The following is a 13,681-nucleotide window of genomic DNA, read 5'->3' as shown; positions in this document are numbered from 1 at the left end:
GTATCCCTGCCCACACACCCGCGGGGAAGGGAGAAATCCACCGGGGCGAGTCCGGGAGTGGGAACAGGGAGCTGAAAGGGCCGGAGAAACTGAGGGCTCCGCACAGGAGATCCCAGCCCCGCTCCATCCTCCCGGATTTACACCCGCGTCTCTCACCGCCCACCCGGCAGCTGCCTGCCTCGGGGGGGAGTTCCCATGGGAATGGTCCCCGTGGGACAGGAGCTGTTCCCAAGGAGCCCCTGCGGAGCTGGGAATGGCCGGGCACAGGTTGTGTTCGCCGGGTGTGCAATACCTGGAGTGGGAACTGCCGTTCCCCCATGGAGCTGGGATCAGACCCTGCTGGGAATGTCAGAGCTTCCCACACTGCAGCCCTGCCTCCGAGCAAGAGGCTGTTGGAGCCTCTGGAATATCCCATCCCACTGGGAAGGGCTTCAGGAGAGCAGGAGAGGCCGCAGGTCCAGGAGCTTTGGGCACTTGCTGGGAGCTGGGAAGGAGGGAGGGTGGGAATGCCGCTCATTGCCATGGTGACTGGAGTTGCCCTGGGTTTCCTTTGGGAATAAACCACAGCAGCACATGGAAGTGGGATAATGACAAAGGGGGAATGTGGAGTGCAGGGCAGGTGACAAAGAGCTGTGAGGGACAAGTGGCCTGGGCTGGAGCTGGAGCTGGAGCTGTTGGGACAGTGACCCAGTGGGGGTTGGGGTAAAGTTCTGCTGTTTTCCGGCTCCAAATCCCTTTTCCTGAAGTGCATGGATCTGGGGATCTGTGGGAATCAGCCTGGTCCTTTTGCTGTGGCCAAGGTGCCACTGTGCTCATCGAGTGACAGCCTGTGACAAACGCAGGTGGCTGTGTCAGAGCCTGCCCTGCCTGCTCTGATGGCACCGAGGTGTGTCCTTTGTCCCTTCCCAAAGCAGATCCCAGGCCTTTTTGGGGTTGGTAGCTGCTCTGGCTCCTTCCTTTCCAAGCAGGGAGGTTTGGGAGATCAGGCTCATCACCCTCATTCCACCCTCTGGTGGGAAAACTCACTTTCTCTGGCAGCTCCTTCCCTCAGGAAAAAAAATTGATGCCTTCTCCAGATGTGTCTGACACAGTCATCCCAAACCTGGATGAGGTGGCCGTGATCCAGCCTTTTCCTTCACCACTTGACCTTGAAATGAGGAGAAACTTGATGCCATGTGTCACTGAGATCCTGAATAAATCCCCCCTTGGCCCAGTTCCTTTCCCCTTGGAGCTGCTCTGGGGCCCGGGGTGAGTTCCCTGGGACAGGCTGTGCTCCCTGAGGGTGTCTTGGAGCTACTTCCAGATTTTTTGACCATTTCTTTCTTGCCTTGGAGCATGGAAGGCTCCAGTGGGGTCAGCCCCAGGCTCTCTCTCCCAGGATGAGCTGTGTAGAGCCAATAACTCTTGAGGGTCTCCCTGGGGATGCTTCCACTTGTTTTTCCTCCTTTTGGGCACGGAATTATCCCATGGAGCTGGTGGGGGGATGGACATGGGGCTGTGGTGGCCACACGCTGCTCTCCAGCTGGACTCCAACACATCCAGGGGGTCATGGACTGTCTGAAGTCACCCTGAACTGTCACTGCTGAATTGTCCCTTGTGGGCACCTCGTGAGGAGCACCTGCACCATTCCCTGCCCAGGGTCCAACCCCTCCTGCTCAAATCCATCATTGGGGAGCAGGAGAGGGGACCTTGGGGGCAACCCCTGCCGTGTTCACCTCTTTCTGCTGTGGTTTTTGGGAGGTCACCTGTGCCTGCTGCTGGTCCTTCAGCTCGGTGACACTGGGGCCCGGCAGCCTTTGGGTGCAGGGCCCACTCATCCCCCAAAAGCTTTTCTGGTCCCCAAAAGCTCCCCAGGGGAGGTTAGCTGAGGGACGGTCCCTACCTGAGCCTGTCCTGGTGCCTCCCTGGTATTTCCTGAGGAGGGAAAGGGATTTTTTTTGCCAAAACGAAGTTGGTTTGGTGCTGGTTGTGGTATGGTGGCTTTGCAGAAGTGGGGGGTCACGGGGGTCCCCTCCCACACCTGGATGAGCTTTGTGTGTGCCAAGGTCACCGCCTTGGTGGCCATGACCTGCTCCTCGAGTCACCCCTGGCAGGGACATTGTGACTAGGGGACAGCTGGCTGAGTCCCCATCTGCTGATTTCCCATCGCTGGGGATGAGCTGGGTCAGGGCTGGGCATGGGGGTCCTGCATTTGGGGGGTTATAAGGAGATTAACCCAGCCTCGGCCTGCCCTGGCAAACACTGAGGCTGGGGACACAGCGCTGGCAGCAGCCAGGTCCCTTTGGGACGAGAGGCTGGAAAACCAGTGGGGTTAGGGAGTGTGGGATGAGTGGGGGGTGGATTCCCATTGCCCAGGGGCTCCCTGGGACCCCCAGACCCCCCCAGAAGGGGCCAGAGGACCCCCAGATACCCCTGTTGCTGCACCCCCTGGAGAGGCTCCCCCAGCTCTGCCAGGACCCTGCCACCCTGCGAGACCCCACTGGGGTGCTGAGGGGGTACCCCACATATTTGGGGGGCTTGGGAGGCAGAGACTGGGGGGCAGTGCAGGCAGTGCCCCCCCGTGGGTGCTCGGATTTGGGGGTGGATGGAGGTGCAGGAGAACCCCGGGACCCCCAATGGGGGGGTCTCTGCTCCCCCTCATCACTGCCACCAGTTCTGCAGCCCTGAGCCCTCCAGCACCCCCTCCCCGGTTTTGGGGTGCACTCCCTGTGGGGGGGGGTGGGAGCAAATTGGGGTCCACCCCCCTCCCCCAAATCCCTGGCGTTCCCATGGCAACGCCGGATGCGAGGGGAGCCGCCCATTGGCTGCTGATGATGTCATCTCAAGGGCGGGGCACCCCCACCCCAAAAAAAAGAGGGTGGGGGAGGGGAGCTCCGCCCCACGCGGCCCCTCCCCGCCCGTGGGGGCCCCACCCCGCCCCACCCGGCACCGCCCCGGGGGCAGCGGCGGCGGCGGCGGCCGGGGATGCGCTCGGAGGAGGCGCGGGGGACGGTGCGTGGGTCCGGGGGCGCGGGGGGGCGCGCGTGGGGGGCTGAGGGGGCCGGGGGGGGGGTGGGAGCGCGGGGTGCGGCGGGGGGAGAGGGGAGAGGGAGGGAGGGGAGGGATGGGGAGGGATGGGGAGGGAGGGTCCCGCCCCCCGCGCCCCTCAGGCCTCCCCTCCCCCCTCGCCCCCTCACGCGGGGGTCGCGCGTGGGGAGCCCCCCCCATGCACCGCGCGCGCTTCCGGGGAGGGCGCCCCCCCGCGGCCGGGAGGTCACAGCGGGCGGCGGCCCCGCCCTTCCCTCCCCCTCCCACGCCCTTTGCTCTTAAAGGGCCAGACCCCGTTTGCGCGCCGGCCCCTCATGCCCACCCCTCCCTCCCCGCCACCCCGGGGGTCCCCCCTCGCTGTGCTCTCCGTGCCCCCCCCCGCCGTGTCCCCAGCGGCCCCGGCGGAGGGTGGAGCGCGGAGGAAATTCCACGCGGGGGTGTGGCGGCGGCGGCGGGGTGTGACCCCCCCACGCCCACGGGTGGGGGACGCGCGGCGGGAGGAGGGGGTGGGGACGCGGAGGGGACAAAGCGGTGGTGGGGGGCTGTGGAAGGCGTTTTCCCACGCTCCACCCCCCCAGCCCAAGGTCACCCTAAATGCCTCCTTAAGCTGTTTAGGGCCAAAAAAGGGGGGGCACTAACACCAATTATTCCCGGGGTGTGGGGGACAGAAAGTGTTGGGAGGGGTGCACAGCACCCCCAGGTGTGTGGGTTTGTAGGGGGGCACCCCGAGCCCCCAGCCCGCACCCCTGGCTGGGTTTGGGGTACACCAGGCTGAGGACGGAGGAATTCAGTTCACCCTAAATGGGGGGGGTCAGCAGTGGTGGAATTTGGGAGGCACCGAGCCCCTCCCCCCACCCACTGAGCTGCCCCATCCCACACCCCGTACCCCCGCGGGGCTTTGGGCTACAAGAGACCCCCAAATTTGGGTAGGGGAGGGTCCCCCAAGGGAGGACGGGGCATCCCTTTTGTGCCCCCATTCCTCCCCCCCACAATGAGCCTGTTTGTGGGGACCCCCCGGGTGTGAGGGGCCGCTCCTGGGGGGCTCTGGGTGGACATTGAGTCCCCAGGTGCGGGGTGCAGTTGGGTGTCTGTATGGGGGTGTCCCTCGGTGTGTTTTTGGGGGGATCGGGCTGGAGGGGGTGCTTTGAGGAGCTGGGGGTGTGTTGGAGGGGGTCCCTGACTGAGCGAGGGGTGTTTGACGGGTGTCTCTCAATGCTGGGGTGTGTTTTGGGGGTCTCTGGATTTGGGGGGGTTCTATGGGGGTCCCTGCCTGAGAGTGGAGGTTTTTTGGGGGTGCTGGTAGTTTGTGAGTGTGTGAGGGGGGGGTTTTGGGGGTCCTTGGCTGGTTATGGAGGTGTTTAATGGGGGACCCTGGCTGATTGTTTGTGCTGGGGGGATCCCCCTAATATGTGGGTACTGGGGGGGGGTCTCTGTCTCCGTTTGGGGGTGCCTGGGGGGTACCGTGTGTACCCCCCTTGGAGGGTCTCTGTGTATCGGGGGGTCCCCAGGTGAAGAGGTGGGTTCTGAGGAGGGGGGATGTCTCTGGCTCTTTTTGGGGTGTGTTTGGGGGGGCTCCCGGCTGTATCTGGGGGTGATTCGTGGGGGGCTGTGTTTGGGGGTTCCGTGGCTCGGTGCCTGTGTTGGGGGGTCCCTGGCTGTGCAGGGGGTGGGGGGGGGCGGTTCTTGGGGGATATCAGGGCGGATATCAGGGAAGAGTGTGAAGGTGCTTTGGGGGGACCCGATTTTATGGGGACGGTGAATTCGGGGCTCCGCGTGTGAGCGTGGTTCGGTGCCGGTGCCTTGGGCTCGGCGCCGGTATCGGGAGGGTTCGGTGCCGGTGCCTTGGGCTCGGCGCCGGTATCGGGAGGGTTCGGTGCCGGTGCCTCGCGGTCCTTGCCGGTATCGGGAGGGTTCGGTGCCGGTGCCTCGCGGTCCTTGCCGGTATCGGGAGGGTTCGGTGCCGGTGCCGAGGACCCTGTGCCGTGGTGGGCGGGCTCGGTGCCGGTGCCCTGGGCTCGGTGCCGGTGCCGGGGGTGCGCTGTAGCCGCCGCCCCCCCCGGGCGGGGCCGGGCCGTGTGCGCGGGGCGCGGCGCTGGGTGTGGCGGGGCGGGGCCGCCGCGCGAGGCCGGTGCGTGGGGGCTCCGCGGGCGGGGACGGTCCCTGCGTGGGCAGGTACGTGCGGGGAGGCCGGGGCAGCGCCGGGGGGTCCCGGGGTAGCGCGGGGGGCGACGAGGAGCTCGCTCGGCCAGGGCTTTCCCCGTACCGGCTGCCCCCACGCGTGGCCCGGGACGCAGCGCGGGGTGCGGTGCGGGTGGGGGTCCCGCTTGTCCCTCGGTTGTGTCGCGGTCCCGCGGGGGCGCAGCGCCGGCCGTGCCGCGGGTGGGGCCGTGCCCGGTGCCTCCCGCGGGGGCCGGGCCGGGCCCTTTAAGAAGCTCCACCCGTGGCCGAGCCCAGGTGGAGCCGCGGGGCCGTTCGCACCTCGGCCGGCGCGGCCCGGGAGATGGTGCTGCGGGCGGCGGGAGGGGGCTGCGAGCGCGGCGGACACGCGTGGGAGCCCCGCGGGTCAGTGCGGGAGTGACCCCGGGCGGGGGCGCGCGGGCCGGGGGGGCGCGGCCCCTTTAAGGCGCGGGGGGAAGGAGCGGGGCGGGGCCGCCACCGCCCCGCGCGCGGACACGCCCCCGGCGGCCCCTCCCGGGGGGGCGGGGCCGGCCCGGCACAAAGGCGCGGGCGGGGGGGCGGGGCCTGCGGTTCCCGCCCTCGGCGCGCGCCGCCGCCGCCGCCGTGAGGGGCCGGGCGGGCCCGTGAGGGACGGGCGGGTCCGACAGGGACGGGCGGGCCCGGCCCCGCCTCAGGGCACGGGCGGGCCCCGCCATGCCCGGCCCGGCGACCCCCGGGTGGCCCCACGCCCCGGCGGAGCCGCCCCGAGGCGCCGCCCCAGTCGGTTGGTTGGTGGGAGCCCGTTAAAAAATCCTCTTCGCCCCCGCCCCGTGCCTCAGTTTCCCCGGGTGCTCACGGACTGCGGGTCTCTTGCAGGGCCAGGGGAAGGCGACGCCCGCCATGAGCTCGTCGGCGCTGCTGGCTGAGGGCCCCCTCGACCCCCCGGTGCTGCTGGCCGACATCAAGACGGAGCCCCCCGAGGAGCTGCTGGCCAGCGACTGCAGCCAGCCCCAGGCCGAGCCCGTCGATCTCTCCCTCAATAAATCCAAGGTGGCTCCGGCCTCGGCCCCGCCGCCACCGCCTCCCACCTCGGTCCAGTCTTCCCCCATGCTGGTGGCTCCCCCGCTTCCCGCTCCCAGCACCGTGTCCATCCCGCCCTCCGGTCTCAGCTCCACCTCGGCCATCCCCGCTGTCCTCTCACCCGGCTCCATCCTGGCCTCCACGCAGGGCAGCGGCGGGCAGCAGATCCTCCACGTCATCCACACCATCCCCTCCGTCAACCTGCCCAGCAAGATGGGCAACCTGCAGACCATCCCCGTGGTGGTGCAGTCCCTCCCCGTCGTCTACACCACGGTGCCCACGGATGGAGTCACCGCCATTACCGTGCCCCTCATCGGGGGGGACGGCAAGAACGCTGGGTCTGGTAAGGGCGCCTGGGGGGAACCCTGGAATCTGGGGGGTGGAGGGTGTCTGTCCTGCCTCCTGGAGGGGCACCCTCGAAGGGAATCTCATTTTTCACCGTGGAGTGTCCCTGCCACCGCCATGTGCTACTCTCATACAAAGGCCCTCAGCCCCCAGCCTGTGCCCCCCAGGGGACATGGGGAGGGCAGGGACACACAGGGCATGGCACTGCCTGTTCTCCACCCATCCTGCTGCTGGCAGCCTGCCCTGCCCTTCCCACTGGCTGCCTGCTGCCATGCCAGCAGCTCTGGTTTCAGCTCAGCTGCTCCCTGTGCCCCCCACAATCCCCTTTCCCAGGACATTCCCAGCTTCCCACCTTATCCGGGGTGGGGGACCTGGATCTGCCCTGCTCCTGGGCAGGAGCAGGCAGCCAAAAGTGGTGCCCCTAAGTTGTTTCCTCCCTTTGGGGGTTCTCTATCCACTTGGATTTGATTTTCTGTAGGGACGGGTGGTGCTTGGAGCACTGCAGGGGCAGGCAGAACGCTGCACCCCTAATGTGAGGTGGGTGTTTTGGAGATGTCTCTGTTCTGTGCTCACCCCTTGGTGCTTTGTGCCCTAAAGCTTTCCTTTCCCGGACCCCTCCAGTGAAAATGGACCCTGGCTCCGTGTACCCCATGGACATGAACAGTGACAGCGAGGACAGCGCCTCTGAGAGCGGCCCGGCACCTTTCCAGGACCTGCAGAGAGAGTGAGTCTCCTCCTGCCTGTGCCTCCCCACCCTTTATCCCCCTGAGCCCCCGTGAGCCCCGGGGCCATGGCTCCAGCTCTCCCTGCTCCCGTAGGCCGGCGGTGCGGGGCCCCAGAGCCGATTCCCCGGACCTAAAGAAGCGGCGCATCCACCAGTGCGACTTCGAGGGCTGCAATAAGGTCTACACCAAAAGCTCCCACCTCAAAGCCCACCGGAGGATACACACAGGTAGGGGTGGGATTGGTGTCCCTGGATCCCCCATGGGATGGTGCTGTGTCCCTGGGTGGCCCTTTGGGAGTGCTGGGTGTGGAGGTGGTGAGGGACTCCCCGTTTGAATTTCCGTGAGGGCTTTGGGGGCTCGTTGTGGCAGCGCTGACCGCTCGGTGCTCCCCTGACACAGGCGAGAAGCCCTACAAATGCACGTGGGAAGGCTGCACCTGGAAGTTCGCCCGCTCGGACGAGCTGACCCGGCACTTCCGCAAGCACACGGGCATCAAACCCTTCCGCTGCTCGGACTGCGACCGCAGCTTCTCCCGCTCCGACCACCTGGCCCTGCACCGCCGGCGGCACGTCATGATGTGAGCATCGTGAGCGGCGCCCGCCGCGCCGGGAGCCGGCAGCGCCTCCGTCCCTCCACCCATCCACACCCGCGGCTCCTGCGGGGCGGGGCGGGACTGCGGGAGCGCCGGGGCCGAGCCGTGCTCGCTGCAGGAGCTCCGCCGGCACGGCACGGGACGGCAAACAATGGATTCTGGACTGCTGCCCCCTCTTGTTGCCAGCTGTTTTTATTCCTGGGTTTGTCCTCGCCTGGAGGCTCCTTGACTCGTCACCTGGAATTCGCCCAGCGGCTGCCTCAGGCTCTTCAGCCTCCTGCCCGTTGTTGCCCCCAGCGTGCTCCCTGTCCCCTGCCCCTCCCAGTGCCTGGGAGCCGCGGCAAGGACAGGGCAGGTGAGGGGTGATGGAGGAGCTGACGGCCATTCCTGCTCCATCCCCAGACTGTCCCAGCAGGAGAAGGGACATCGCCTCTCTGTGTGTCCCTCAGCACGTGCTGGGCTTCGTGGGAAGTGCTGGGTGCACGGAGAGCCAGGAGGAAAAGAGGAACCCAACAGTGACCCACAAACACCATCAGCACCACACGAAGGGAAAACTTTGTGGAACATGGAACTTTTATTTTATGGAATTCTACAAGGGGGTGGGACAGGGTGGGGGGGATGAGGGCCAGCAGCTCTTGGGTTTTTTGGAAGACTCTGGGCCACTTGAAATGTTTCTAAGTTAAACCAGCGGCTGTGGCCACACGCTTTGCTTTTTAATAATGGTTTTTGAGGAGTGTTTCTTTATCCCCTCCAGCCAACCCCCCTGGTTGCTGGGAGGGTGTCAGGATTTGGGGTTGGATGCTCTGAGCTGTTGGATGGTGGGAAGGGTGATGGGGACCATGACACCTCCCATGCTCAGGGCAGACCCTACAGGGAGTTCCCAGACTCCCTCTGAGTTGGTGCTTTTACCCTGGCTGTGTGGGGATGGGGGAACTGGTGTGAGGAGAGCTGGGGGGACACTTCAGGGACCTGAAAACAACTCACAGCTGCTTGGGAAAGTGCTTTTCCTCAGCCAGGGTGTGCCGTGGGCAGAGCTTGTCCCTGGCCTGAAGTGGTCCATGACCCCCACGGCCTGGGGGAGAGTCTGCTTGGGCACAGGTGAAGTGCTGGGACCTGTCCCTGCCACAGCCACCCCACCTGAGCTGCAGGCCTGTGTCCCTGCCACAGCCACCCCACCTGAGCTGCAGGCCTGGGGCAGAGTGGCTGGAAAGCTGCCAGGTGGGGAATGTTTGTTCAAACCTATTAATGGCAAGAGGCACTGCAGAAGTACCGTGGATTGGCGTGGTCAGGGTGAGGATGTCACCTCGCAAAGGGGACAGGCACAAGGCAGAGCTGTTCAAGGCATTCTGTGTCCAGAGGATGGACAAAGGGGCTCCCAGTGCCCTGAGCTGGGTGAGCAGGACTGCAGGAATGATCTTGAATGAACTTGTGCAGGATCTCTTGCTCCAGCTGGATCCCTCCAAATCCCTATGGGACCTGGTGGGATTCACCTGAGAATCTTCCAAAGAGTTGTTGATGCCATCACAAAGCCTCTCTTGAGGATTTTGAATGGTCTTGGGAATCCAGGATGTCCCAGCTGGCTGGAAACTGGGGACTGTTGTCCTGATTTTCCAGAAGGGCAAGAAGGAGGACCCTGGAACCCACAGCCTGTCACTCTCACTTCAGTGCCCAGTAAAATCATGGAAAAGATTATTCTGGGAAGTATTGGAAAACACCTGGAAGACAACACAGTTGTCACAGCTCCATGAAGGGAAAGTCCTACTTGTCCAGCCTGATTTCCTTCTGCAACAGGGTATCCCACCTGGCTGATCAGGCAAAGCCAGGAGATGGAATCTTCTTGGACTCCAGCAAAGCTTTTGATCCTGTCTGTCCCAGGGTCCTTCTGGACAAAATGTCCGGGATAAACATGCTGGATAAACACATGGGATGGGGGAGCAACTGCCTCCTGGCTTGGGAGTGGGGTGACACCTGCCTGCCACCTATCATTACTGGGGTTCCACAGGGCTCCAGCCTCATCCCAGCTCTCTTCATCATCCTGATGGACAACCAGATGTAGGAGTCTAAGGAATGCTAAGGAAAAAAAAAATCTCTAAATTCTTCAATTGAAGCTTTTTGGGGATTTTGCATGAAAGATGGTGGAGCTTCTTAAAGGGCCCGGCCCTGGGGGACACCGGGCACAGCCCCACCTGCAGCTCAGCAGCGGGATTGAGGGGCGGCCGAGGGACAAGCGGGACCCCCGACCCCACTGCACCCCGCCCTGGGTCCTGGGACACGCGTGGGGGACCCGGCACGAGGCTAACACGGGGACCCCCTGCCCAAACCGGCTCCTCGTCACCCCCTGCACGGACCTGTGGGCACCCTCAGGGGTGGCACGGGGGTGCTGGCAGCCTCAGCCAGAGACGGGGGTCCCTTGGGGGGCACAGGGTGCTGGCAGTGTGTGTCAGGCCTGGGGGGGTTCCTCTGGGGGCTCTCGGGATGTGCGCTTTAGGGGACAGGGTGCTCTTTGGGGGTGCTGTCACCCTGTGTTAAGGTTCAGGGTGGCACTTTGGGGCACTTGGGCTCTGTGGCGCCTTTTGGGGGTGCTGGTAGGCAAAGCCATGCTCGGGGGGACTCTCCTGTCCTTCATTCCCCAGGCTGCTCCGGCCCGGTGGCGGCGCTCGGGCACCCGGTGGCGCCAGCGGCCCGCGCTGGGCGACGGCCGGAGGAGGAGCCGAGGGATTCCCGTTCTTTGGGAATTTCCCCGAGAAACTGGGGGCCGCCGTGGCAGCGCTGATCCCTCGGTGCTCCCCTGGCACGGGTGAGAAACCCTAAAAATGCCCGTGGGAAGGAACCTGGAAGTTCTGCAAGCACGGGGGCGTCAAACCCCCGTGGGAATAGGGGGACAGCCCCCAGGTCTCCGGAGGAGCTGCAGAAGTTTGGGGGTCACACAGGGTCCTGTGTCAAACGCCCGTGACAAAGGGACAGCGGTGTGTGGGCATCACCCTGTGGCTGGAGAAGATGCCGAGTCCTGCCACACAGGAGGAGGTGCCAACCCATCCCCAGGGGCTGGACCCGCCATCCCAGGGGCTCCAGGCTGTGCTTCCTCCCAGTGAAGGCCCTGATGGCTTTTAATTGCTCTGAGCAGCCCCACTTGAGATCCCCACTGACATCGCTGGGCCTGGGGCCTCCAGCTGCTCCCTGTGCTGTGCTGGGGCTGTCAGAGCCCTTTCCACAGCCACGGGCCCCCCTGGCTCTCACCCTGACCTGCCCCATCCTTGTCACCTGGGTCTGTCCTGCAGCACACCCCAAGGGCAAGGTGAACCCCAGGGAGGGCTGTGCCACCCCCATTCTGGGCACAGGTGGTCCCTGAGCTTCAGCAAAGCCTCCTGCAGTGGCTGCCAGACCCTGGGGCATGAGGGGCACATCCAGCTCCACATCCCCTGGGAATTCTCCAGTGCCTGGGGCTGTGCTTGGTGGGAGCCCAGAAAACCCTCCCGGTTGTTTCCCCGGCTTGGCAAAGGTCCAAGGCTGGGTTTTGGAGGGAAAAAGGCCGATACCATCCCCTTCCTCCCACCCTGAATTTTTGTCCTGGAAACACCTCAGCCTCAGGCCCTTCTGCTTCCTCACCTCCCTCCTCCTCTCCCAGGAATGCCTGGAGCTCCATCTCCCTGCCGGGGGCTGTGGTGCCTCCCAGTGCTCCCCACTGCCCCACTGGGGATACTGGGGGCCTCCCCATCTCCTCTGGGTTCTTTCCCCATCACCTGCCTGCACTTTTCCATGGCTGGGAGAAGAATTTAGCAATCCCCAAACTGCTTCCCTGCTGAACCAGTAGTGCCTGGGAGGGGCTCTGCAGCCTGCCGGGGGTCCTGCCTGTGGCACCCCCGTGTCCCGGGGGGCAGTGGGGTGGCGATGCCCCGGCTCTGGCATCCCTGCGGTCCCTGCGGACGGTTCCTTGTCCCTGTTCCTGTCGGGGGTGCCGGGGCCTCTCCTGCCCGCCCGCCCGGCACTGCTCAGACTGGTTTAGCAAGTGGATGGGACGGGGCGGCCGCTTTTCCTTTGAAGGGCTCCCGGGAAGCATTTGACGGCTGGAAACCTCCCGAGGAGGAGAAAGGAAAAGACAAAAATAGGTGGTTTTGGGTTTCGGTGGGGGAGAGGGGGAGGCGCGGGGCTGCTCCGGCAGCTTTGCAGACCTTTGTGTGCCGGGCGTGGGGACAGGCGAGCGGGGTGTCCCCCGGCCACAGAGCCCGAGGAGCTCCCGGCACCAGCCCGGGGTGGCCTCGGCCCAGCGAGGCAGAGCCAGAGCGGACTGGGGATGTCCACCACGGCCCCGAGAGAGGTGGGTGCTCCGGGGGGGCTGGGGGGCTTTGGGGTGGCAGCAGGGAGGAAAGCAGGGCCAGGGATCCCCAGCCCGGGCCTGGCCCCTTCCCCAGCCCCCCCCGTCCTGGGTGGGACCTGAGTGGGGTCTCTTGGGGGTCCCTTGGGGAGCCAGCCCGGTGGTGGGGTGTGAGGGTGGCTGTGGGGATGCTGGGAGCAGGCTGGGGCTGCCTCTGGCTGTGCCTGGGGTGATCTGGGGAGTGGGAGCTGATCCCAACCTGATCCAGATTTCCTGAAAATTTGGTGCCTTTCTTGCCTATTAGCTGAAGTCTCTGTAATTCGGGCCTTCACCTGCCTCCTGCTCCCTTGTGAGAGGAGGACCTGGCTGTCCTTCCTCACCATTCCCATGGGCCCGGGATCAGGGGCTGGCTCCCCGGTTCTCCCCCAGCGACCCCCAGCAGCCCCAGCCCCTGGGTTGGGACCCCCTTTCAGCTCCATCCCTCCGTGCACAGGATCTCCCTTCCCAAACCCCCCTCAGCCTCTCTGTGCGGCTTTTCAGAAGGGAACTGTGCGGGAGTCGGGAGGGGATCCCTCGGTGGCCGGTCACCGGGAGCCGCCCTTATCTCGGTGCCATCGCGGGTGGCACGTGGGGACACAGCCGGACCGGCCGGGGCGAAGTGCCGGTGGCAGAGAGGGACCCAAGGCCGTTGTCTCGGGGCAGATAAGGGCACTGCCTGCGTTTGGCCCATCCCTGCGAGGAGGGGCAGCTCCGCCTTGGGAAATCGTGCATTGATCCCTGCTGGGCAGGAGCAGCCTGGAGCGAGCCCTGCTGCGGGAATGGGAACGGGATTCACCCGGCTGCGCGTGGGATGGAGAGAAAGGGAACACTTGTGGTTTTTATAACGGAATCATGGAATGGTTTGGGCTGAAAGGAACTTGAAGGCCATCCCATCACACCCCTGCCATGGCAGGGACACCTCCCACTGTCCCAGGCTGCTCCAAGCCCCAGTGTCCAGCCTGGCCTTGGGCACTGCCAGGGATCCAGGGGCAGCCACAGCTTCCCTGGATAACAAAACCCTGCCAGGCCTGAGCTGTTCCTGTGTTTGCCCTCCCAAGGGCTCGCAAGCTCTGCTCTCTGGGATGCTCAGCTGATGTTTTGGGTCCCTGGTGTGGGGTGACAGCTGTGACACCAAACCTCTGCTGTGGCTCCTGCTCTGAGTGATCACAGGCCTCACATGAAGGCCCTGGGGTGGCAGGAATGCCACGGGAACAGGCATGGCAGCACTGCCCCTGCCCTGGCAGCACTGCAGCTGCTCTCCATTTGGCCAGGGGAGTAGGGCAGCCTTGGCCCCCTACTCCTGTGGTCCCCTGGAGCTGCTGGGATGTCCCCAAGGTGGTGACAGCAGCATCCCTGTCTGTGTGAGATCCTGCCTAGGACATACAGGGAAGTGGGGAATCTGGG

General features: G+C 65.1%; 1 protein-coding gene and 1 long non-coding RNA gene across 7 annotated transcripts in view; one reads left to right on the top strand and one right to left on the bottom strand.

Moving 5' to 3' along the window:
• Positions 1-13,280, bottom strand: part of LOC140684175 (uncharacterized) — a 144,068-nt gene extending 130,788 nt beyond the window's left edge. The window contains exon 1 of the long non-coding RNA XR_012056039.1: positions 13,197-13,280. This is a non-coding gene — a long non-coding RNA (uncharacterized lncRNA). The remainder of the gene's footprint in view (positions 1-13,196) is intronic.
• KLF8 (KLF transcription factor 8) lies at positions 2,839-8,646 on the top strand. 6 transcript variants are annotated; one of them, XM_030272839.4, is made up of 5 exons: positions 2,839-2,991; positions 6,061-6,607; positions 7,231-7,333; positions 7,428-7,561; positions 7,734-8,646. In XM_030272839.4, the coding sequence occupies exons 1-5, from the start codon at positions 2,965-2,967 to the stop codon at positions 7,913-7,915; spliced, it is 993 nt and encodes a 330-aa protein (XP_030128699.4). In that variant the 5' UTR covers positions 2,839-2,964; the 3' UTR covers positions 7,916-8,646. The 6 variants fall into 6 exon arrangements, with proteins under 6 accessions (XP_030128699.4, XP_030128697.4, XP_030128695.4 ...); XM_030272837.4 differs by having other exon boundaries at positions 7,410-7,561; XM_030272835.4 differs by having other exon boundaries at positions 7,207-7,333; positions 7,410-7,561.
• Positions 13,281-13,681: the final 401 nt, after the last annotated feature.

This window comes from Taeniopygia guttata, chromosome 4A (assembly GCF_048771995.1).
Source record: "Taeniopygia guttata chromosome 4A, bTaeGut7.mat, whole genome shotgun sequence".
Taxonomy (NCBI): domain Eukaryota; kingdom Metazoa; phylum Chordata; class Aves; order Passeriformes; family Estrildidae; genus Taeniopygia; species Taeniopygia guttata.
This window is presented reverse-complemented; position numbering and strand designations above follow the sequence as displayed.